Below are 25,579 nucleotides of genomic sequence, written 5' to 3'. Positions count from 1 at the left end.
GTTGCAAGTTTTTCGCTCGACTTATTAGAAAACATAGTTGTCCATATAAAATATAACTGCACACACAAGACTACATATAATGCGAGTCTAAATCTTCAGTATTTACCTACTTATTGCAAAATGAGCCATCTTTTTCATTAAATAATCAAATTTTCATATTAGTACAATACAACTTTATACTCTTTTAAAATACACTAGATATGTTAGGGATAAGGGATGATGTTTTCTTTCTCTGCAATACCTGTTTGAAAGTTTAATGGATTAGAAGATTAGTTTTAGTGTTGAGAAAAAAATACAAAATTTGCCTAATTTCAGGACCTGTCTGTTTCTATCAGGCATTTCTTAAGGCTATATTTTTCATTTGGTTTCAAACAGAAAAATGTTTCATTTTAAAAAATAATTTAGTGAATTACATTCGTCCATATCTTCCACCCTAATTAGTTACAAAGATAATTCTATAAAGTTTATTAACTTTGTGTACTCATTTACAGTTATAGCTAAAGGTTCATTTTAATTTCACTTGCATCGTAAAACAAGTATTTCATGTTGGAAAAAAACCCAAAATAAATTCTTATAAATGTTGTCAGTTTTTTCCCATGGCAAATGCTCTGTCATACATTTTTCTATCAGAATTAAAAATAGGCCTCCACAGACAGAGGCATTAGGTTCTTAAATACAGTCTTTCCAAAGAACTGTGGTTTACAAATTTGAAGAACACTTAGTTTTAGAAATAATTTTTACAACTGTACCAGAATTTCACAGCTACAATTATATATGAACACATTAAAAATGACTTCACTAAAACAGGATTTAGAAAAATGTGGGTGAAAGTTGGGCCAGAGGCACTGCCACTTAGTGTTGAGGTTTACAGTCTGTGTTTTGATAAAGAAGTGAAATGAAGTGTATATATAAATAACTGCTCAGTCCTTTACAAGCCTGTAGATGTGATGCTGTGCTCCATGTTCGCTGTTCGACACTTCAAATACACAAGCCATGCAGAGCAGGGTTTCTTGTGTATCCCTGTTTGTTACAACCTGTTTGAGGGGGAGGAAGAGGTAGACAGCGCATTACAAAATTGGAAACACTGGGGCCAAAACAAGAAATGACTGGCTTAGTTAAAGACAATCTTTAGATATGACTGTTTGAAACATGTGTCCTCTGGCTCTCTCTGTGGCAATTTAGCCTGTCGTCAGTGGCTGTGCTCACACACTGCGCTCTGGGGCTGGGCTGCGGGGCTGTTGCTCCCAGCCCACTCTGTGGCTGCTTGACCGTGAGCCGCCCTCATGAGGTCTTGGCTCAGCCTTCCTCAACCTCAGCCGCACTCCAGGAAAGGGAAACCAGCACACCCTTGTCACCTCGTGTTCGCTTGCCAAAAGGCAGCTGAGCGGGGTGCACATGGCTCTGTGCTCACGGCCCTACCTCTTCCGCGTCCCGCCAGCCCTTGGTCCTGCCCGCATCCTATGGTAGCAGCAGTGGTGCATGGCTCTAAGTGCTTGGCTGAGATGCCGCTGCAAAGCCACAGTGAAGACAGACTGTGTAACTGGATGGAACTGGATTGAAGGGTACTATGTGGACCATTCTTCAGGCTTTAGATCACCTGATGGGTGTACCCATTACTGCATGCTGTCCTGGCCCAAGAACTAATTAACACCACTGACATTTGCAGTATTACAACTGGCATCTCAGTAAGAATACATTAGATGAATGGGACTGTTCAAAGTTACTGCCTCAGGCTCACTACAAACACCAAAGAGACATGCATGAAAAAAATAGGGAGAAGTAAGCTGAATTTTTGGAAAGTAGCAAAGATGTTTGTTCATGTTCTCAGCCAGCTTAGCGTTTTCATCCTTAGCGTCTATAGTGCACAATTCCAAGAGTATTACTCTGGAGTCAAGGGGATGATGTGTTTAGTAACTAACATGACTAAGGGATTCGGAAACTGTTTCTAAATATTACAAGTTAAGTAAACCATACAAAGCCTAAGAGTATTTTATAAATGGAAAAATAAAAAAGTGAGTCCATACCAATAAAATTGTAAAATTTTCCAACACGCTGTTCATCATGTATTTCTCTGGTAAATGCTTCAGCTTGTGTATGAAGTTGATCATATATTCACACATTGGAGAGCGATTTATTCTGTACACAAATCGGCCATTCTCAAACCTTGCATATTCAGTCTAAAAAAAAAAAAGAGTATTTAGAATAGGAAGAGTAAGATAATTCAGAAACAGCAAAAAAGTGAATACTAACTCTGTTTTTTTCTTTCTTTGTGTAGACAGAAAAAAGAGAAAGTGGCTCTCAGACACGCCCTCCCCCCCAAAAAAACCCACACTTGATAACTCCCTGCCTGAGCTATGCAGTGCCTTGCTAAAGAAACAAGGGCCCTTAATTATTAAGTTATAATATCATGACTTGTTCTCTAACCTGTGAATTAAAAAGATGAACAGGTGAGGATTACACACAAAGGTAAGTCCAAGTCAAGTAAAAATGAATTAAGCAGAAAACTTTTGTGGTAAGATGATTTTAGTTTTGAGGCAGCTGTCTGCAAAGGGAACAGCAAAAATAAGCTTCTGTATTTATGCACAAATATACACATGTAAACATAGCTATATTATTGCATGATTTAATAGGCAATTTATGAATTACAGAAAGATGCAAGACTACAGTCGGAAGAAAACCAGACTGATTTAGACTGCAGGGTCTCACCAGGGGCTGAAGGAGGGTCAGGCTGTGACTCTCGGACTCCTGCTGCCCCACTACCAATTGCTCAGCTCAGGTACATTCAGCGGTGTGTGGGTTTTTATGGCTTTCTCTAAGCTTGGAACAATGGAAATGATGGAAAACTTTTTTGTGGTCACTATGCACAGAAACCGTATTTAGTATAAGAAGGACATGAACAGTGACCAAGGCATCTGTGAAGGCTCAACCTGCAGCTCTGGGCTAAAATTCCTGTACAAAACCTATATTGCAGATAACGGATGGGGGTGTGGGGGTTAGTACACAGGAGACAAGTTAAATAGCTGCAGGACCATTGTACAATAAAACAACTAGCTACCGGACGATGCAGCTCTGTGCTTAGAGAAGTTAAAAAATTTCACGTTAAGAAAATATATAACTTTGTATTCAAAAGCTGCTGGTGACTGAGGAAAGCATGCCTCTCTGTGCATAAAAGAAGATAAAATAAGCATGGGTATAGATGAAACATAGCACACCATCCAGGGCTTTAAAATGTTTAAAAAAATCTAGATGTAGAGGGTAGCTCGTTAGTGTGGTATGGTTCCAAACAGGCTACGTGGCTGGCCAAGTATTTGGCAATGGGAATAAAAGCATTTTTCATCTCTTTTCTGCCAGGTGATGGAGGAGGCAGCACTGACATTGATTGCAGCTTCTCCACCGAAGGGTGCCAGAGGGAGGGTGCAGGAGGGTCTCCAAAGCAACAGGTAACAAGGTTTTTATTTAACTGTAGTATCACCATTTGCATGGTGATTTAAAATGAACCCAAACACTGCTGGGAAGGAAAATACTCTTTCAGGAAGGATTAGAGGAAGGAAGGAAGGAAAAGACAGATAAGAGCAATGTAAAGACAAGAAAGAGAAAAGCCTAATTAAAATAAAAAGGAACCAGAGAATCATCCCACACATCCCATCACAACACCCACCTCTACTTTTTCTACTACTTGCTTTCCAAATGAGCAGACTTTGGTGGAACAGGTGATTGTCATGTTTTCTGAGCTCTCGTACTGACTAGTGACTCCATAAAACGCTCCTGTATCATCTTGAATGTTGCAGTTTAAGTCAGCCTGTTGGGAAAAGGTAATAGATGTTGAAGATTTTATTTTTGATTTGACAAAATCAGTAGCATAAGCTATAATTAGCTCACCGTTCTCAGAAATAAGAGATGGACGGGGGAGTTTTATAGTGACAACAGTGACAGTGGAAAAAGTTGTCAGCTAAGTACCTGCCTAATTGTTACAGTATAAACCTTAGGGAAGCAGCAATTTCTTCAAACTTTGAACAACAAAAGACAATCCAGTATTTCTCCGGGCTACAGGTGACGTTCTTGCCTGGCAGATAGCTGATGAAGTCCCTGGAGCAAAGGGAATGATCGCCTGTGAGGATCCTGGCTCCAGAGCTGACTCCTCTCAAGGGAACCTGCCCTGTGGCCTCCAATGCAACTGAGCCATCCCGCTCTGGAGGAGCCACAGTTCACTTTCTCCTTTTCCTTTCTTAAAGCAATGAAATCCTCACGGCAAAGGGAGACAGTGGCGCAACATGGGAATCGATCTCTGATAAGACTCTGTGAAGCCATATGGCCTTGATTCAGCAAAATACTTGACTTTGCGGAGCTGTATGACGCAACTTAGGCTTCACATGAGCTGTGCACGCGCAGCGCCGTGCCTACTGCTCCGATAAAATGTTACTGCAAGCATTTGATTTCTTTCAGTATTTCTCTGCAGCCTGAATAACTATCGAGCTGCCTTTTGATATCTAGCAACAGAGATTGAGACTTGCAGGATCAGGAGAGGAACAGTGCTACCTTTAATTATTTATACCCAAATCCAAGTCCTGTGCACAGCATGATTAATGTGGCTACAAAGCAACAGCACAGGTCACATGCTGAATCCGGCCTCCCCAGCAGCATGGAAGCTGTTCTGCCAGTGTGCTCTTTGTCATCATGAATCCATTTTCAAAAGCCCTCAAATTAAAAGAGCACTAATATGGACACAGGCAGAGTCTAGGGATCTCCACAGCTGGATTTGTTGATTCAGGCATTAGTTCTGCTGACATCTTTGGTGCCCAAGGAGAGAGTGGGCAGGGTTTTCTTTTTATGTGGAAATAGCCGATGAGCTACTGCAGCATAACATCTAAGAGTCGTCTGAATTTTTGAGATGAGCATTTTAGCAGGGAAAGGCACTTTTGCAGCTGTTTCACTTGCAAGTCTAGCTCTGCTTGTTTTTATTGCTAACACAGAAATATAACACAAACATTTTGACAGATACTTTCCTGTCTACCTTGAGACTTTTTAAAAAAGCAGTTTACAGGTATGTTTATTCACTAGTTAGTGTGGAACATTTATAATCCTGCTTCCACTATAGTTCAGGTCATTTGTAACTGCTATTTAATTTTTAACTAGGCATCAACTCATTAATTCTACTTAGTGTCTACAGCCCTTATTTGTGGTACAACATTCTGAGGCAATATGCTGATAATAGCACATACTGAGCTAGTTTGTGGTATGGAGAAGACATAGGTCTAAGATTACTTCAGGGCGGCTTTGGTAAATTAATCAGTGGAGAAGTCTCCTGAGGTTTACACACAGTAACACAAACAGCCCTATAGTCACGTATTTTGCATAACAGAAAGAAATCCTATCGCTATTACACCTTGTTTCTTGCACATGTTTTGCATGAGGTCAGCAGTTAATGTTTAATGTACCTCTAAAGCACTGTGTTCACAGTGAGCTGTAAGAAATTGTTCCGAGCTAATAGTAAATAAGCAATTTGCCATCACAGCTGGCTTGCAATCGAAACATGACAAACAGCTAAACATGGCAAACTGTAGCACAGCCATCAGCCATGCCACAGCTGCTCTACCGGAATTTCTGAAGAATATTTAATTTCTGATAAAACAATTGCATTGTTTTTAATAATAACAATAATAATAACAACATCAATAACAACAACAACAATAGTAGTAATAGTAATAATAATATCTTAAAAAGTGATTATTTCTGCTGCTACCACAATTACAATTTTAATATCAAAACATTTTCTTTTTTTTTTTCCTTTCAGATATGGGCAAAATATTTAAGAAATAATAACTAAAACGCTTCTCGCAGTTTCATAGACCTTATATTTCAAGCCACAATAACAATTGTTCATAGAGTTAAAAAATAATAAGTTTTTATCTGCTGTCTTTGGATATTTAAGCCCACTGAAAAAAAAAAATCTAATTGTTGTATTTACATGCTGACATTTAACCTGGAAAAGTAACACATGTGGCCATCTGGCACCCTGTTGATCACTCCCACAGCTCTTCCAACTCTTGCTGAAATCACCAGGAGCCCTGTGTACACAAAAAATACAGGCTGGGGCCCTGATGTTTGAATGAGGAATCCTTGAATTTATCACTCAAATGTCATGATTTACTCTTACGCAATCACGACACTGTTGCAAAAGTCCCATGGTGATAATATAGATGTGAATGATCTTTATTTGCTTCATTTGCGCTTCGATTTTTTTTTGAGTCTAGCACACAACAAATGTGTTTTCAAGGAGAGACAGAATTTTCCTTTTAAACAACAGTTTTCATGTTCAATTACAAACTGCTGAGGGCTGAAGCCTTAGACTCCTCCATAAAGTGTGACACCAACATAAATATCATAAGAGTTGGCAATGACAAATACCCTTAAATGAAGGCTTCACCAAAGCCTCTTTTAATACTGAAAGAATTTTGTCTGTTCTCACACACTAAAACAAATCTTGTCCCTCAGTCTGGGTTGAAATTTTGTCACTAGAGGCCGAGTACATGAACACTAGGAAGGAGCGGGTATAATTGCAAAGAGCAGATTGTCACGTCAAGGAAGTATTCTGAACCAGGTGTTGAAAGCTTTGTTCCACGCTGAATACTTTTAGAAAAGAAGGAAAGACTATCACTTCTGGTAAATACAAGACTTTGGTTAAAAAATGATAGTGAAGGACTTGCTAACTATATTGTTATGGCTTACATAGTAAGGGGTTCGTCTAAACACATATGCCTGAAAACAAAATTGTATTTCTTGAACTGACAAAAGCGGGTCCCAATTAAAAGTCAGGGGATTCCACTCCCCCCTCCCCAAAAAGGTTATGAGACTACAAAAAAAAAAAGCAAAAAAAAAAAAAGCTGTGCTAAAAATGGGCATTGCTGTGGCTATGACAGTTGTACATGTAGCTTTGAGCAGGAATAAGGCGATGTGTTACTCCGGTATTCAGTTTTAGCAGGATCCTTACTACACTATTGATTGCAGTTTTTGTGTCTACATTTTAGAAAGGATGTTGGAAAATTGGAAAGTGTTCAGAAAAGAGTTACAAGAATGATTTCAGGTCTGGAAAACATCCTTTGTAGTGAATGACTAATGAAACTCCATCTACTTACTTTTTCCAAGGGAAGTTTTTCCACGACTTTGTCATAGCCTACAAGTTGCTACATGGGGAAGAGTCTTCTGATAGATTAAATCTTGCAGAAAAGGACATTAAAAGACAGAAAGCTGAAGCTATGCAAAAGCTAAATGAGAAACAAAGCAGAGGTTGGCAACCCTGATGGCAATGAAATGCTGGCATAATTTACAAATGTGGTGGAATCACCATTACTTGGGGTCTTTTTTTAACCAAGCTAAATGTCTAACTAACAGGGGTGCTCTGGTTCAAGCAGGCTTATTGTCTGGGGGCAGACATTACCTGGTGAGATTCACTGCCTGTATTACAGAAGAGGCAAGACTAGATAAATATAATAATAGCAAAATTGAAATATAGGAATTTATCTTATTAACCTCAGTTAACCCTCGCCTTATAATTTCCTTTTCCAATGATCCCTGTGAAAAAAACCCTGTGACAACAGTCAAGCTTCTGGAGCGCTGTGCTTGCAGCCTCTTATGCTGCAACCAGCTTTGTCTCATTATTTCCTTGGTACTCTGGCTCTAGCTGTTCTCTTGCATTTTAGACTTAGATTGAGAGTCTTCCTGGGCTGTAAACCAGCTTTCCCTTCTGTATGGTGTCTCGTGCAACTATGCTCTGACCCGTGGCTCCAGGACTTAGGGCTGATGAGCACTATCATAGCATATACAGTATAATAATCTTTTGAATGGAGGCATGATCACATGTGATAAACAGGAATCCATTTACTCATTGAATTTTAAAATACAAGATGATACAATTTAGGAAAAAAAACCTCCAATTTAAAAAACACAAATGCATTTTTTTTCTTTTTTCCTTTCAAGAGTAAAACCCTAATTTTGATTTATTTCTAAGAGCTGAGATTTATATTAGGCTGAATGCATTTGGAGGTGGGAGAGGCTCTCAGCTTTCTGGCACCCTATCTACAGTGGTTGTGTAAGAGCATGATTAATTCATTAATAAAGCATAGCTTGTCAATGGGTAGCACTGAAAATATTACATATTAAAAGTACGAAGTTTCCGACATGCTACATGAAGAAGCATCTGCCAGTGTGCCAGAGCAGGCACCAAAACAGAGCTGGCTGAAACCAAAATAAAAAGTAAAAATAAATAAAGACAAATAATCTTCACATTCACTTCAGAAGAGCTCTCAGGCTCTGTGTTAAAGGCGGGGGGCAGAGGGTAGAGCGCTTGTGTAATAATAACAGCTTTGGCTAACAAAAAAGCAACTCCAGCAAAAATTGCTGAGAAGACTCTAAATCCTTCCTGCTGAGTAGAAGGAAAACAAAACCTACTGGAAACAGTGGGCTCTGGGGAGGGCCAGAACAATTTACACTGGCATTCGGTAGTTAACATCAAGCACATAAGGTCACTTATTAACAACATATAGGTTTTAACAACTGCTGACTGCAGGGAGGTGTGTTCCTCATATGACAGCACCATGCCTCCCCTCCTCCTCTCCAAAGAGTGATCAAAGAGCGGAGATTCCAAATTGTGAAGCAATTTTTTCCAACGGGAGCATCTGGGTCGTTGGCACGTTTCACCGCGCGTTGCACTGCAGCTCAGGAATTGCGTCCAGCTCTGCCACATGGTTGGGCTTGTGATGGACAGGCCAAGCTGCTCCGGCTTCCCAGCTGCTCGGCCCCGTCCACTCATTATCTAGCCCAACCGCTAATGCCCTTGCATCAATTTGCGAAGGGGTCCCTCCACAAGCACCACGTGAGCTCCCTGTGCCGAGAGGGTTGTGATGGGGAAAAGAAAATGGATGTCTGCTTTCTTCCATATCTAATTTGTTTTGCATACATTTGCATGCTGGCCATAGACCCATTCACATTACGGATCCCATTTGTGAGTTGCAGATCATTTGCCAGTCAAAGCTGGCGAGTGTGTGTGTGTGTCTGAGCGTGTGGAGGGAAATCCAAGATTCTAGATTATGCAATATAAATTGCATGTAAAAATAGAGAGAAAAAAAATAGCAGTAGCCACAATGCTCTGTGCGTGTGAATGAAGGGCACAAAGAATCTCTGCACCTTTTAAGACGGCTGGAGGCACATGGGGATAAATTCAGGAGGGGGTGGGAGGAGCCCACAGGCGCAAGCCATTTCTGAACACTGATTACATGGGTAAATTGTTTGTTCCAGTGTATCACAAAGAGAAGGAGCATTATTTTTCATGCCACAGCTGTTTTGAATAAGAATAGGAATAAACTTAACCATCCTCCTCATGTTACTTACCACTAATTATGGCATATATTTACATCTATAAAACAGTGAAATTTTGGGGGACATAATTTAATGCCCCTTTATTGTGTAGATTCCTTTATTTCCATCCTGCATTTGAATTTCAAAAATGTTTAGGACTTCAAAGCATCTTTAAAAGCTTGCCCTAATTACAATATGCATTACTTTCTAAAACTCCTAGTTTGCATTGCAGATTCCTGCAAATACAAGCATTCATTTTAAACATTAATTAATATCATCTATGCATCTTCAGATGAGTTTGGGTCTTTATTTCAGAGTTGCACTGAGCTCTGACTAAGCTTTCCTCAGTTTGAAGAATAGTTCGAGCTACTGTAAACATTTAAAATTAAGCCAGTGGCTCAGATCAGTAGAAAGCCTGACAGCCCAATATTAATTTATTTCAGCTGTTTTTTTTTCCTGTGCCACTAGTTAGAAAACATCTCTCCTCCTTTCAGATATATTTGCTTCCCATAACTGTTCCTGTAGCTACAGAAGTCAGAGTTCAGGCTTGGCACAGAGCGTTTGGCGGTGTCAGGGACACAAAACCCATGGCCACATCATGGCAAGGTGTGCTCGCACCAGCACTACGGATCCCAAGGGAGGCACGGACCCACTGCACGATACTGCAGGTTACATAGAAAAGTCATGCAAAAAGAGAATCCCTGCCTCAGAATTTGCTGTCGGGGGCCAAGGCAAAACACAAGAGAGAAGTAACTAGCTAAACCAGAAGAATTTAGCCTGGGCTGCAGTGGACAGATACGCACTGCTGAATTAACATCAAAGGTATTCCTAGTAGTGAAAATTGGTTGCCAGCTGAACTATTGCTAGACAGGGGCAAGTTAAGGAGCTAGCAAAGCTAGCAGGGGCGTAAAGGGAGCTGATGTGCTGTGCCTTCCTAGAGCAATTCCCTTGCCAGCGTCAATGGAGATGTATGTGCTCGTAACAGCAGAGTCGAAGTGAACATATTGGCGACGCGGTTGAGAAACACTGGATTCAAAAGGGAGGTGGTGTGAGTGTGACAGACATACCATCAGCTTCCCGCAAGAGAAAGTGGAGAACCAGGGGAGGCAGAGCGCTGGGCAAACGGCACCGAGGGGCAAGAAGGCAAGGGCAGCAATCATGTTTTAGACAGCCATTTTGGGGTAAAGCTGGAGGTGTGATCTATCATTTAGCTTGAACTCTTTCAGGAGGCCTAAGTGTATTATTTAGTATTAGATAATTTAAGAATAGTAGTGAGTAGTCAATGGGGATAGCATTAGATATCAATATGTGTGGAACTTCAACGAATAAAAGAAACCAATAGAGGCAACATGCGTTGACTTACCTTTTAGATAGGCTAATCAGTACTTCAAAGACCAGTAAACTTCGGGCCTTTTCTCAAGTCACAGAAACAGTTCAAGTACAAACTAACCAACAGGTATGTTGCCCTTACTCAGAGTAAGATTAGATGGCATGAATCATACCTGACTGTTTTACATAGATTGGGCTTATTTTGTTAGTGACTGAGGTAACAGAAGCAGGATTGTGCCCTCAACCTGCACCCAGGGAAAGGTTTTGTCTGCAGAAACTCTGCAGCCGTGTCTGAATTCCTCAACAGTGGTCTAGCAAATAACTTTCACATTTATTTAAGAACCTTTATTTTTGTTTTCATTTTATATCCCTGTAATCTCCGGTTTCATATCATTGTCACACAAATTTCCTGTGCCATATCGTTAGTACGTTGTTCCTTATTTACTCATTGTACCAAGTGCACAACATACCAAGTAAAGCTCCTTCTAGCTGCTACCGTAAAAGCCTGTCTCTGGGGTGACTTCCCTGAAGTCTCTGGTTCCCAGTGACTACCTGGGATAGACAGCAGAAAAGCGTCACTGCATTCAAGGTGCAAGACAGGGATCTGGAAACTGCTTTGCAGGGCTATAAGGGTTGGTTGTGTGAGGTGGTGTAACAGGAGAATTCTATTCCTTTTATACCTCCTGCACTGTGTGGCAGGAAGAGACCCAAAAGCGTGACCTCCAGATGTGTCACCAGGACTGAGGCCAGAAGCTCATCCATTCCCAGCATCAGGCTGTATTTCACAGGAGATGATACAATCTGTATGAACCAATAAACCTCTGCAAAGCAAAGCAACACTTTGTTTTGTACTCTGTACCCGTGATGCTTTGCAAAGTCAACTCCACAATTGCCAAATGTCTTCTTGCAAGATCTCAGACCTTTCCCTCCCACTTTTTTGTAATCAAACCTTATTACCTTTATCACAGGTAAAACCAAGCTGCTGAGAAGCCTCAAGCAGAAGCAAACTGGAAAGGGCAAGACAAGTACTCTTTCTGGGTACCAGAGCTAAGCCACTTTCTGCCTTAGTCATCCTCAATGTGAGTGCTTGTCTCTGGTCTTCCCATTTGCCATCTTTCCTTTCCATACTAGATTTACTGTCTAAACAAAATACCCTCTTTGCTGCCTTTAGCGACATGCTGACTTCTCTTTAAATCTGTTTACAGGCTCACTATCCCTTCTGGCATGAAATCCTCACCTTCGCTTTCAAGCTTCCACATGCCTGCTTTCCCTCTCTGGTTTCCCTCGACTCCTTTCACTCTTAGTCCCTGGTTTAGTTTTGTTGATTCTCCTTGCAGTGCTTTCTCACCTGTACTTACTTGCCTAACACAAATTCATATTCCTCTTTTACTCATGTTACAATCAAATTCCACCAACACGTGGACTGTCACTGGACACTGCTGCTAGGGTGCACTCAGTAGCTCACAGCATTGAGCAAACTATCGATGGTAAGAAGATAATGAAAGTAGAAGACAACAGAAAGGATGGGAAATGGTTAAATAAAGTGTGAAAGTATTGTGAGCAAGCAATAACCACGCAACATGAAGAGAACCTGGGAGAAGCTGAACTTTCAGAATAGGAGGAGTTAGCGAATGATAGGGAGAGAGTGGATTCAGACATGGACACTTAATTTAAAAGAAAAGGACAATAATACAAAAATTAATCTATTTTCATATTAATAAGTTTGAAGTTACTAATAGGGTGAAAAAGACTGTAAGTAACCTTTGCCAGCTTTACACTGGTAATATATGACTGTTTAGAACAGATTCTCAACACTCCCCATAAAAATGGGAACAAAGTCTTTTTATCTGAAGAAATGTCCTACTGGGCTGAAAGAAATTAAGAACACTGAGCCGACAGTTTAGGATCTAATTCTCATGACTAATTACACAGCCATCTCTGTTTTTCCTACACATATTTCTAGCTGAGGGGCACTGGTGTGAAGTTTATTACTAGAAGGGCATTCATTGTGACTCTTGCTACACCCAAACACTGCCCCTGGCACCTTTCCCTGCCTCACACACTCGAGGACAGAGAAAATCCAATGGCCTATTTTAAGGTCATGGCTCAGGAAGGCATTCTCACCACATTTTTAATGTATAACTCAGAAGGATGTTAGCACTGTATGTTTTTAATCTCTAAGTTAATACAACACAAGATTGTATTAAAAGACCATTATGTTAGGAGGCACAGTGAGGTTAAGAAACATTGGACTGAAGTTGCCTGCACATCCTGACTCCTGACCAGCATCACGACACAGTCTTTAGCTACACGACCGCACACTTGCCCTCTGAGCATCTACACAATATTTCTTTGTCTCCATTATTCAGTGTGGCCCAGTCCTCATTTCCTGAACACTACTTAAAATCTGTGCTGAACACGGAATTATCAATTTTATAAAGATTTTCTTCATGGCGTTCTCTTGCTTTTTTATAAACGACCATGAGTTTGATTTCTCAATGACCACCTGAGGTGAAGTGATAGTATCACCCCCTATATTACTGATGGGAAACTGAGGCAAGAGTGTTAAAGGTGTGCACTGCCTGTAGGAGATCAAGCAGAGAAGACTGGCACTTGTATTTTCAAAGTCATGAGTACAACACAGACCTTAACGATCCAAAGAAGATCTCTACTGGCTTTAGATACATCTTTGAGCATTCAGCGTGCCTGAAAATCAGTTTCCACATGGAGAAAAAGCAGAACATACAATACATCAATGTCCGTATCACAAATCTCTGCTGCTTCCACGTCTAGTATAAAGCCTGAGGCTTGCCATTCTCTGTGGGAACCGAGAACAGGCAAGTGAGGTGACATTCATTTTGCCAGCGGGTTTTGCAAGCATCTATTATGCAAAGTGGATTGGTGAGATGACGATGACGGTCCTCAGTTCACACCCAAGTTTTGCAAGGAAATATATTTAGTGGTCACAGACCCTTAACCTCCAAGCCCTGTTCCTCTGCAGCCAGATTTCTTCTGCCCTTATGCTTGTCCTGTTCCCACTTCTCACACACCTGTCTCTGCTCTGTGCCTTCATCCCTACATTTCCCTGCAGGCTCCTTATCCCAAACGCTCCCTTTTCCCACTCCTTCCCTCTTTTTGACCCTATGTTCTCATCTCCCTTTTCCAGGCTTCTGGTGCCTGCTGTGTTTCAGCTCCCAGTTCCCTGCTGCCTCCTGTTCCTGGCCTCTTTGCTCAGCCAGCCCTCAAATGCTTGGTCTACAGCTCCCACACCCAGTTTTAAGCTCCATGAATTTCTCAACAGATTCTCAACTTCTGCAGTCCAGCACAGCTCCTGCTCACTGGTTTATCCTTCTACACCCAGATTTGTGAAAAGAGAGTCTCCCTCATTCCCAGCTTCCAGTTCCAAATCTGGTGCCACAGAAACTTTTGGCAAAATATATCTGGGGTATGTACAAGGTGGAGAGTATTTCAGGTCACATAAATAAACTTCAACTGAAAGCAATAAACACCAGGAAATCTGATCATAAGCAGTGATTCCAGATCAACCTTTTCTGGTTTCACCATCAACCTGTCCACCCTGTAATTAGACCCTGAATACGCCCCTTTCACTGACGTATTAAAAGACAAATTTAAAATGTTCAGATGATAACTGTTGCTATGAAAAGGAGTATACCATAAAAAATACTCCACCAAATGAATGAGTAGAAAAAGTTTTCGTATAAGCATAAGGTTCAGCCTGGAGACTGGATGATCTTTTTGGATGAATCTATAGCATTACCAACATGAGATTTTGTAAATGTAATAAGAAAAATCTGATGTATCAATGAAATTTATCACCACTAGATCAATACACAACATCTCAACCTTCTATTCAAATTCTTTTTTCACTCTTGCTTACAGCTGATATGAACTGATATAACTTTTGGGACAGACTCCCATGGCCGACTAACAAAAAGGCAAGGGGAAAGCACACGTGGTCTACCAACCAAAACATGTTTAAGAAAAACCCTGGAACCCTCCCAGGCTCACAGTCGTAGAACTGCACCCTCGGTTCAAATCCTGCTTGGTCCTATCTGTGTATGTGTGGACTGATTGCAGGACTGATACACGAACTATTTGCATTTGGCAAGAGTCCAACATTCAAAACACTAAAAAGCAGTCTCCATTTCTGTGCTTCCCCGTTTTTTCTTGAACCGCTAGATGGCAGTTCCCCATTTACAAACGAGGGCTCTCGTTACCTGTTTGCTCCCGCCCAGCAGCTGTGTCAAGCACAGTTGAGGCACGCATCTGCCTTTGCATGTCGTCTGCAACGCAGACTTCTTGTGGAGCTGTCAACAAGAGTGGCTCTGGGCCAGCATCCTACCTGAAGGATATACAGCTTTGCACTTTCAAATGACGACAGAAGAATTTCCCACAAGCACCCTGAAGGGTGCTAAATACTAAACACAGCCCTTATCAACAAGAGAGGTTCTCCACGTCATGTCTTACTCACCCAGAATTTTACGAGGAAGAAAGCGTTTTGGGGCCCCTTCCCAAAGAGTTCCTTTAGACCACCCTTCTTTTCAGGAAATTTGTCATAAATCTGACGAATGTCCACCGATTCAAGCAATGGGTCACTGTAAGAATGGTTAGCATGTCCAATGTGTACGAAGAGGTGTTTATTGTACTGCAAGAAAGAAAGAGGAAAATCAGTGCTGTACAAAAAGAACACAGGTTTATTAAGGCACGGGTCTGCGTGTGCTCCTGCAGAGGGTAGCGCGCTTTGATGGATTAAATGACTCGCACATTACTCCTGGGACTACGATTTTCTGCAGTATGATTTCCATGAACAACTTAGTGATTGTGTCGTAGCCCCTTGTGAACAAGTGTCAACATCAAAAACCCCGTGTCCCTACTGCAAACCACAAAACATGGTCATCTTCAAGGGAGTAATTTACACTGAAAGACCCAGCGGCAGCACGATGATAAAGAGCTCTTCGCAGAGCATAATAAGATGAATACGCTCATGAGGAAAGCCTATTTCTGCCTCTTTAAACCATGCCTTTTAATGTCCCGTGTCCTCAGAGCCTGAATTTCTGCATGCGCCACAGAGCCCACACCTCCTGTTTGTCTATTAAAAAACCCCAAACCTATATCTATAGCATATGCTAATGCCCCTTAACTAAAAGAGATGGAGGAGATTTTCTTTTAACTCCAGAATGACAATAACAAGAAGGCCAGTTACTCTGTGTTGCTGTTACTATAAAAGTGGTCCTCATGGCACGTCCTCCAGTATTTTGACCCATGTAATATTAAAGAGCCAAACTTTTACCACTTCCCTCGGGAGCTAGCTCTATAGATGATCACCTCTGCCAAAACACATTCAGCTTCAATTTCCTATTTCTTAACTTCATCCCATTGCACCTCATTATAACCACGGGAATCACCTCGGCAACCCCTCTTCTGCCTGGGGGAAATCTTTGGCCCAGTGAAGTCTACAGCAGCCCCCTACTGAGTCCAATAAGGTCTTTTAGGGGCTGCCATTTCTCCAAGACGAGAGCACCTCCCAGCACCTGAAGTGAAAGTGGAAGGACGAACCCCAATGACCCTCCACTAGTCAATCAGCAGCTCAGAGCGTTGTGTGAGCAGAGTGAAGGAGCTCGAGAGTGGCAGGATTAAACATTGGGGTTTTTAACCATGCAGATCACAAAACATTTTGCTAACTCAATTAAAGGAAAGCTGATATGCAGTCAATGAACACTAGAAAACCCTGTCATATTGAACAGATGCTGTATATAAGGGACAATTCCCAAAAGCTAGGCACAAATAAAATATTTAAAACCCCAAAGCAGACCTCATTTAAGCTATTTTGTTTACAATCTACCTGCCGAATGAACAAATTGAAATGACAAATCTAAATTAATTGGACATCCACTCAGAGCTTTCCTTTGGTGTAAGCGGAGTCTTCCCTAGCAGATGTCCAAAACTCCGGGGAAAAGGAAATGGACTGGCTAGATTTCTGCACTTAGGAAATTAAATGTAAATCTATTTAAAAATCATCTAGCACAGTGAAATCTGAATTTAGAATCGCAGAACACTCATCTGTGTATGGGGCTAAAAATGAGACGTGTTCCATGTTTTTTACAGGGTTGTATTTCTTTTTTAATGTTGTGGAAGGAAAAAGGAAAGCCTAACACTTTATTAAGGTGTTTGCACAAGCAAGTCCAAGTCTGAGAGCACTGGTTCCATAGATTTTCCTTGCAGCCCTCTTTCAAAATAATGCCATCCCAGCTGCTTCTATGCACAAGCGGAAAACTTGCCCAGCCTTTACTTAGTGCATGTGGAGCCCCAAAGGGGCAGAGATGATCCAAAGACAGCTGTTTCTACCCTGAAGAGGAAAACAGGCAGAGAAGTAAATGGGTGGTAGGGAGCTGAATGCATGCATGCAGGAGTGAGCGTGCCCATAAACGTGTGCCAGCTAGCCCTCACCCAGCACTGGTCTAGCTTGCACGCTGGTCATTTACAGAGGATACAGGAAATCATACTGGTTGGCAACCATGAGTGACTACCGTAACAGTGCCCATGGTCAGATTTAGCATGTTACTTTACGGTGTAGTGGCAAAAGTAGACTGAGTAGACATTTTTAACATGACAAAATGAACAAAACAAAAAATGTAAAACAATATGAGAAAGCATCATGGCTCCAACTTTTGGGTTTTTTGACACTGTTGTCACATATTTAGTTTGCAGTACTGTGAGTAAATAACTAAAAGTCATGCTGAACAGTTTTCACACATCTTGCTGCTGACTGGAAAACTTTCATCTCAGTAAAGTGTATCAGTGCTCCATATACCTGGAAACTGCCAGGAATCCAAGAAAGGGAGTCCAGAAACCTGCTCCTGCTGCTTCACTAAGCGACCAGGGGTGAAGTGCAGGAGGACAGGGCATGGACTAGGTCATCGAACGTGGCTATCGACAGAAGCCTATCTGCGATGAGGCAATCATCTCCATTTTTCAAGGAGAATGATGAGAATTCCCCAGTAGAGGCAAGCACTTCAGCCTTCTCTGAAAAATTAAACCAAAACATTTCCCTTCCCCCAGCATCCCTGTAGCCTGCCCAGGTGTGCCCAGCAGTTGTGCTCTCCCTGGGGATGTGAGATGCCCCAAAGCATCTCTTTGCTATCCCTCACTCAGAGTAAGGGCTTGAAAAACCATCTCCACCGTTAGTGACCAGTTTATTATTTATTTTGGGATTGTTTCCTCTCGGTCTTCTCTGCTGGAGTTGTTCCAGTTTGTACAAATAACCACATTTTTATAGGACTAGAACCGAGGGGTCAGGTTCTCTTGCACCCAGGAAAGTGTCCTCCCCGAAAGGGTGTCCCTCGCCCAGGCCCAAAGGTGGCTGTGGAGTGAAGGAGGAAGGGAGAGCCGTACTTTACAGTTTGGCAACTGCAAATTCCCAAGACAATTCCCACACTGTACCTTATTCTGCAAACCAGGAAAATACACAAATTGCTCAGTACCCAAACTTTAGTAAAAGCAAACACACTTATAGGAGCGTGGAGCACGAAGTCTTAATACAGTTTAAATATAAACGTAAAGTTAAAGGCAGCTGTAAAGCTACCACAGTTGTCTGTGGTGCTCGCCAAAGTACCAGATGCTGCTGCAGCAAAATTTCCGAGCGAGTACAGTAGGACAGATGGTATGACATCACCTGACAACATTCTTAGGACAGAAATGTTTATTTTGATATTGCAATGTGTGATTATTTTCTCCTTATGTTGCTGCAATTCCTATGCTAAGTACAATCATTACTAACCTAATTAGATATGGCATATTTCTGCGAACTAACAAATGATAATATATTAGGAGCAGGGTAAATGGATACTGGAATGATCCCTGTCGTTTTTATACAAACATACTCCATGACAGGCATTTGTGCATAGATAAAAGCAAAGCAGATAAGTTTTATGCCTATATTTTTGAGCCCATTAGTGTCTGAAAAGCTTAAAAACATCCTCATTGTATTGAGAATTCACTGTTCTTTTAAACTGAGTATTCCAGAGTCATTAAATTACATTAGGTACTGAGGAATTTACTCATGCTACAGCATTTAAAGGATTTTCATCCCGCATTGAGGTATTACCATGCTTTAGGTGCTGTAAACCACCATAGGTCAAATCCTGTATTTTCTCAGGATAAAAACTATGTAAAAATACAGAGAACGTTTGTAGCTACGTCTTCAGTGTCTGCATTACACGACATGCCCTGGAGATGGCTGCCTCTTACTGAGCTCCTTTCCTTAAAAAAATTCTAACTATCCAAGGAATGCAGTAAAGCCATGAAATATGACTGTTGTCAAATAATACCACGAGAAAAATTATAATCCACTTAGGAATTTAAAAGAACCAAGACAAATTGCCAATGGCAGGGGATGCAAGCATTTAAGCTGGTGCAGAACAAAGACAAATCACCTACGTTTGTTTTATCAGCCAGCATATATATTTGCAACAGCTCCTCACCAATTTTGCTCTTATATTCCAAGGCAACAGCCTTTCTGGTCCATGAAACGCAGGTTTGCAAATTGCTACAGCTCTCTCTGCCACATCCCTGAGCTTCCCCACACCTGTGGAGCTACCGCCAAGCCTTGACAAGCCTGTATAAGACAAGTTTTTTATTAAAGAGTGGTGGCCAAGATGCACATGGCAGCAAAGCCAACCCTTCCATGCTCCTGGTGCAGGTGAGCTGGGTAGGCAGAGCTGCTGTGGTACCCACTCCCTTGCTGCTCTGGTCCATCGGGGCTGCACAGCCCTACACAACCATGCTGAGCAGCACGCCGAGGGCGAGTAGCTCCCCCGGGCCCTGCCAAGGCTGGGTGACATGGATGTGGAGCAAGGCGAAAGGCAGGTGGCCTGAGAGAGGGCCCTCGGCAGCTGCTTCTGCGAGGATGACCTCGCTCGCCCTCCCGCTGCACCCAGGGGCACAGCCATGATTTAGCCTCCCCTCGAATCTCACTGGGAGTCATCCCCACACTGGTGTGGGTGGTGTAAGCTCCTCTGCAAGCACCCCTGGCCCTGCAGCAGGACAGCGAGCTGGTGGTTGCAGGACCTCATACACCAGTGGGATGGTTGAGTAGGACAGGGTGGTTGAGTAGGCAGCACCCTGCTGCCTTGTCTGCCCTGCGCCGCCAAATAACAGCACCTTGCTAGCTGGGCTGGTCCATGAGACCTGTAGATTCCTGCAAACTTCAAGCGTAACAGCCACGAGGGTGAGGCTGTCTATATCATTACTTGCAGCAACAAATCCCTATGAAAAAATACCATAGGGAGAGGCTGGCAACTTGAACAGCTCGTAGTCTTGTGTGCCCAAACTCCACCACACAAAGGAGAAGTACATTAAAAAGGCTCTGCTGCAGGTCTTCTCTCTTCCTGACATGGAGGGACAGTCTTTTGGCTCTCTTTGGACCAAGTACGTTCTGTACTGGAGCTCACAAGGACTACTACTGCAGCTCAGGGGGAGAGGTGAGTGGAAGGCAGGTGGGACAGCCTGAGCTTTGGCTGAAATGAGAGAGAAAAGAGCACTGCTTCAGTGCCTGGCACCATGCAGTGATTCCTTCTGCACCTCCACAGACCGGTCCAACACATCTTTTAAAAATGTACCGCTGCCTGTGCAGCAACTGCGCTTTTGGAGGAAAAAGAGCCAGGTGGGTGGATTGATTAAAAAACAATGACTGGTATATCAGCAGTCTACGCGCAGCTCTAACCTGTACCCTACCCAGCCTCAGCTGTGCTGTCTCGCTGTATCTTATAAATCTGAGTAAGAAAATCACTTTGTCTGCCAACAATTTTTCTTATTTCTACCAAAACACTAGTAATTGAATATTTCATTCCTGTTGCTGTTGTCCTCCACTGAAGCAGATTGGGAGTTATATTTATAACATTTTAATGCTATGACTGGAGTCTGTACCAACTCCTGTTATTAAGGTTTTTAACACTTTCATGTGGAATGTTAATCGAACTTTCCATGCTTGTATGCTACGGTACAACCACACAGTCAACCTAGTCTTTCAGGACCTCCACCCTTTCAGACGCCTGCCCGGATCTGCTCAGAGACTTGAAGTAAAAGGACATCTCTGGCTGCTTTATGGTTGCAGAAATCGGGAGGTAGGTGACGAGCGAGGGCAGTGCTCATCCCTGACACAACAGCATGTCCCAGCACTTCCCAGCTACTGTCACAGGAGTCCCAGTGTGAAACTGGGACTTGCTGGTTGGGCAAGGTGCTCACGCTACATTTTCATCAGTTTTCCTGCAACGCGGAAGATGCATCCTTCATTTCTGGCCTGTCTGATTTGAGACCCTGCAGCTCCAATTCCAGAAGTGCTGAGCGCTCAGATGGGAAAATTATGCCTGAATATAGGAAGCTCTCAATAACACTAAGTATTCTGCAAAATCAGGCTCATGACAAATCAAAGTGGACCCTCAAAATCAGTGGGCCATTCATTCTTTTGCACCTGAACTTCTTGGTTTGTCAAATGTGAGTAATAATGCTCCTTCATCTAAAAAATGACTGCACTAATACATCTGTGAAATGCAAATGGGAGGAATTATTAATTCTGTTTGGAGGAGAGGTTAGACAGTGCACAGCGAGCAGGGCACAGGGCCACGCATTTCAACAACAGAAGAAAACAAACTACTGAATAGTTGCTTATCAAAGGAGGGCCATCTACATCTACACTGAAAGAAGCAGGAACAAATAAACATGTGAGCATATAATTAACTGCTGCATTGTAGAGCAGACGCACCAGGATATTTCCCAACTTCTGAGAGCTTGACTTTGCAGCCCAGCTAAGTGATTTTGGGGTAGGTGTAGGGGGTAGGGGAAACTGCAGTGTAATGAGATGGGAAAACGTGGGGCAGAGGCACAGCCAAGGCATGAAGCCCCTTGGGGCGAGTGCGAGGGCGGATGTTTGGGGCTCAGCACACAGGCAGGGCAGGCAGCGCGGGGGAGATGCACAGCCATAGCCCACCGCACTGCTAGTGCCAGCCCAACCCATGCATCCCCCCACTCCTCCTCCCCGCGGGAACAGCACAGCGCTGTGCAAGGCTGTGGGAGGCAGAGGGCCCCCCACTGTGATGACCCCCCCTGATTATACAGCTCTCCCGGGCTCATCGCTGGGGCTGTGTGCCCGGGCTCTGCTCCAGCTACCCCACAACCTCACTCACTCGCTCCTTCCCTCTTCCCCCATTTCCCATTTCCCTGGTCAGACCCGAAGCCCTGTGTAACGCCGGGTAACTACCCCTACCCGGGCTATTTTCCACACCCAGACTCTGCGAGTGTGGGCTGGGAGACGGGCAGGGCCCGGCAGAGGGAGCTACCATGGCTGCTGGCGCCGGCCCTCCTCTTCAGTTATGCAAGAGCAGCACTTTTAATTTTGCTGGGAAATTTCCGGCAGCAGTGGTGGGTTTTGAGAAAAGGGAGAGAGTGTGTGTGCCGGCAGTGGCGAGTGAGCACAGTCAGGGCCCAGTGGTCTTTCCACCCATCCTCAGTGCTTAATGTGAGCCGACTTCAAGGAATAAATTGCGCCCGGTCTGTCTACCCACTCCACTGCGTCTTCACCCCATGACACTCCCGTGAAGAACCCATGTCCTGACCCTACAACTGGGCTGGGGGAGCTGGCGCAGGCTGCCCACCACATCTCCATGTGGTCCTCCCGGGAATGTCACCAGCCGGGAGGTCTGCTGTGATGCTGTGGTTTCAAGATTGGAGCCTGTGTCAATACCGGACCCCCTTAAAGTGGTTTCTTGGCACTTCTAACTACGGACACCTGAATATGAACATTTTACAGAGTACGACATTTGCTTCCCAGGGCCAGCGCGTAGCTCTCCTGCACTGTAAAATAAATGACCCTTGCATTTAGTTAAACTTTGTCTGAATTCAGATTAAAATGACCTCAAATCCTGAGTCTGGCACTCCGAGATGTTCATCCAAACATGGGTTTGCTTCCTTGCACTTTTACATCACAAAGGTGCTAAACCTTACAACTGAAATGCTGAACTGCTTTTTATACTGTTTACAGGGGATACGGAAAGGATAAACAATGCTTGTAACAATGGATTTGTTCAAAGATGGAGGGCTTCTTTTGAAAAGATCTCATTTATTTTTCATCACTTAGGTGGTTTGATTAACTTTGGTGAATTTTACTGCATTTGGCTAATGATGGCAGGCTGTTTTTATGGCCCTTGAGCAATTGCTTTCACTTTCCGGTTCTCAGGCACAATTCTCCCTGGGCTCACAAAGCCCTTTTACAACAACAATAAAACCTGAATTAAAACATAAAGAATATTTTATTTCTTCACCACTTTTAAAAATACATTTTGAAATTTGGACCTAACACAATCTGACAGTTTGGATAGGTGGATTAATACTGAAAAAAGCCATCAGCCATGTTCTTTATAGCCCTATATAGATATTTTCAGATGTAAAGCTGTCTGAAGTGCTTGCAGTCAAAATGAATGTGGCAGCAAGAGTGAGAAACCTCCGAGGAAAAGAAGAAAGGGCTTTTTTTGTTGGGTGGTGGCAGGAGTTTTTTCCTGATTGGAAAGCAAGCTTGAATATACATATTTATATATAGAAATAAAATAATTGAATAATTGAAATTATTATCATTTCAATGTTATAGTCTGTGAATTTTACAGCTACTTGTGTAACAGTCAGTTGCTTAGATCCCTTCTAATTTGCTTGCATACTCAGTTTCTATTTGTTAGGGAACATGGGATTACTTGGTTTAAGCATTTGTCCTGAACTTTCACAGAATCACTACAGTAAAAATGGAAAGCCCCCACCAAGGAAAACCTGTCTTGAAAGCAACAGATGGGTACATAAACTTGTTTATCTGTTGACAATATAGTTATATAGAGTAGGCAATAATTAAACTAAAATGCTGATGCTTCGGCCTACAAGGGCAGCTTCTATGCACCATTTAGGAATTGTACTTGAGCACAAAATGCCACAAAAGGAAAATACAGCTTGACATTTGTAAACTGAATTGATTTTCATGTAAAAGGAGGAGTAATTTTACCCATCCTTAACTGCAGAGTGAGTATTCCAAGATTTTGTAACTGTGCCACCTTATGTCTCCCAGACTATCTTCTGCCATGCAGAGTTACAGTGAGGGCTGCTTATTGTTTCCTTTCTATAATTTTTTCTTTTGTAAATGGAACAATTTTGTAGCTAGGCAAGGGAAAAAAGTCAACAGCCCTCCACAAGTGACAGGACTCTAAGAAGCACATTTCCGACCCACCAGAATGCCCACTCTAAATTAACATAACTGCCTGGTATTGAGGGGCTTTTGTACTTTTAAACACCAATTGCCATTGGAAGAACCCCAGAAATGTTTAAGGCACCACTCCTACAATGAATTCCCTGTGGGAGGACCTTTGTGTCCATGTACAGCCCCATTGAAGTTGCTGGGAGTCACCATGGGCAGACAGACCTAAATTTCTAATTGCTGCACAGGAATATAGACTGCAAGGGGCCTCCCAGGATCATCGAGTCCTGGCCCCAGGTGCCATGTCAAATAAGTCTTTTTCAATAAACTTCCAGCTAACATTTTAAGGTGGACTTGGTCTATTTGCCCCCACTACCATGAGGCTTTCTGCCCTGGGTTTGGGTTGGGAGTGAGGAAGGGTCATCTTTTTTTTTTTTAATAAAATGTTGGAAACCCATTTAATCAAAATAATACTTTATGTCATTTTCTGTAAAAAGTCAGAAGCGTAATGTTGGAAGATACATGAGAACTCTTACACAGCTGTCACGTAGCAGCATATACATATATTCATTTCTGAGGTCAGCAAAGGCACAAAGGCGTACAGGAGATGCTGCAACCACAGCATATGCCTACATGACTTCATATGCACATTGTGCAAAACACACGTCTTGCCTGGCTTGCCGATTTTGTTATTTAAAAAGTAATAAAACCCCATCCTTTCTATGCTGCGCAAACCATATCTGCAATAAAATGTTGCACATGCATGGTCTTCGTGCACCAACACAAAGAAAGATGTACAAAACCACAGGCAGAATTCATATTTTCTTCAACAGCACTAAATGGGGCTGGGGGTTGGCTCTCATCTCCAAGGAGGACTTTCAGGGCTTGCTGGACAAGTCTGTGCACTGGGGACAGGGAAGGCTGGCAGGAGGCAGGGCCCCTCAGAGCCATCCCTGCAGACAGGCGCGCACCAGAGCCTCTGCCCAGCGCCCTTCTGCATTTGCCCTGGGAATGGGTCACGCTGCCTTGGGTTTTTTTCCTATGCCCTTGTTTGAGATCCAGATAATCAAATTTACTTAATTTGATCTAAACGCTTCCCCTTCTCCTCACTCCCCTTTCCTGGGCAGCGGCGGTGACAGGTTGCCCATGGGGACTCATCCCTCGGCTCCCACCTGGCTGGTCTAGGCTGTCCCCACACAGCCCTCGCACAGGACTGCCCCGCTGTGCTTGCAGCATGGGTGTAAAGAATTAGCTGAATTGGGATTTGACTTTTCTTCCTGTCTCATTTCTGCACTGTTACAGCATGCAAGTAACTGGTTTTTTAAAAGCAAGTCTGGGTAGGTTGATGCTCCTTCTCCTCGAGGAAACCTCCTGCATAAATGCCCTGCATTTAAAAGGTAGGTTTCTCAGCGGTATGCTCGCAAGTTGGGACAAGTTCTGGTGGGCCTCGCTGCACCCTCAGAAATTCCCCAAAATATTAGTTTGCTCCAAAAAAAGGTTTTACAGTATTTACGGGGCCACCCTGGGTAACCAAGTTTCTATTCAGGCCTCCACTTTTTCTCTGTCATGCGAATGGATGTGTTGCACTCCCCAGAGCCTGCACCTGCCTGAAAAACGAGAGCCCCAACATGTCCCCAAGCCGCTGGCCCACAC

General features: G+C 42.9%; 1 protein-coding gene across 6 annotated transcripts in view; it reads right to left on the bottom strand.

Moving 5' to 3' along the window:
* Positions 1–344: 344 nt before the first annotated feature.
* TEAD1 (TEA domain family member 1 (SV40 transcriptional enhancer factor)) overlaps positions 345–25,579 on the bottom strand; it is a 101,866-nt gene continuing 76,631 nt past the window's right edge. For all 6 annotated transcript variants that reach the window (XM_009892652.1, XM_009892654.1, XM_009892655.1 and 3 more), the window contains 4 exons: positions 15,173–15,346; positions 3,659–3,799; positions 2,025–2,177; positions 345–1,034 (listed from right to left, as the gene is read on the bottom strand). In XM_009892652.1, coding sequence (XP_009890954.1) covers positions 921–1,034; positions 2,025–2,177; positions 3,659–3,799; positions 15,173–15,346 — 582 coding nt within the window. In that variant the 3' untranslated portion in view covers positions 345–920. The remainder of the gene's footprint in view (positions 1,035–2,024; positions 2,178–3,658; positions 3,800–15,172; positions 15,347–25,579) is intronic.

Source organism: Charadrius vociferus, unplaced genomic scaffold, assembly GCF_000708025.1.
Source record: "Charadrius vociferus isolate BGI_N301 unplaced genomic scaffold, ASM70802v2 scaffold19, whole genome shotgun sequence".
Classification (NCBI taxonomy): domain Eukaryota; kingdom Metazoa; phylum Chordata; class Aves; order Charadriiformes; family Charadriidae; genus Charadrius; species Charadrius vociferus.
The sequence above is the reverse complement of the archived record's forward strand: the minus strand, read 5'-3'. Positions and strand labels throughout refer to the sequence as shown.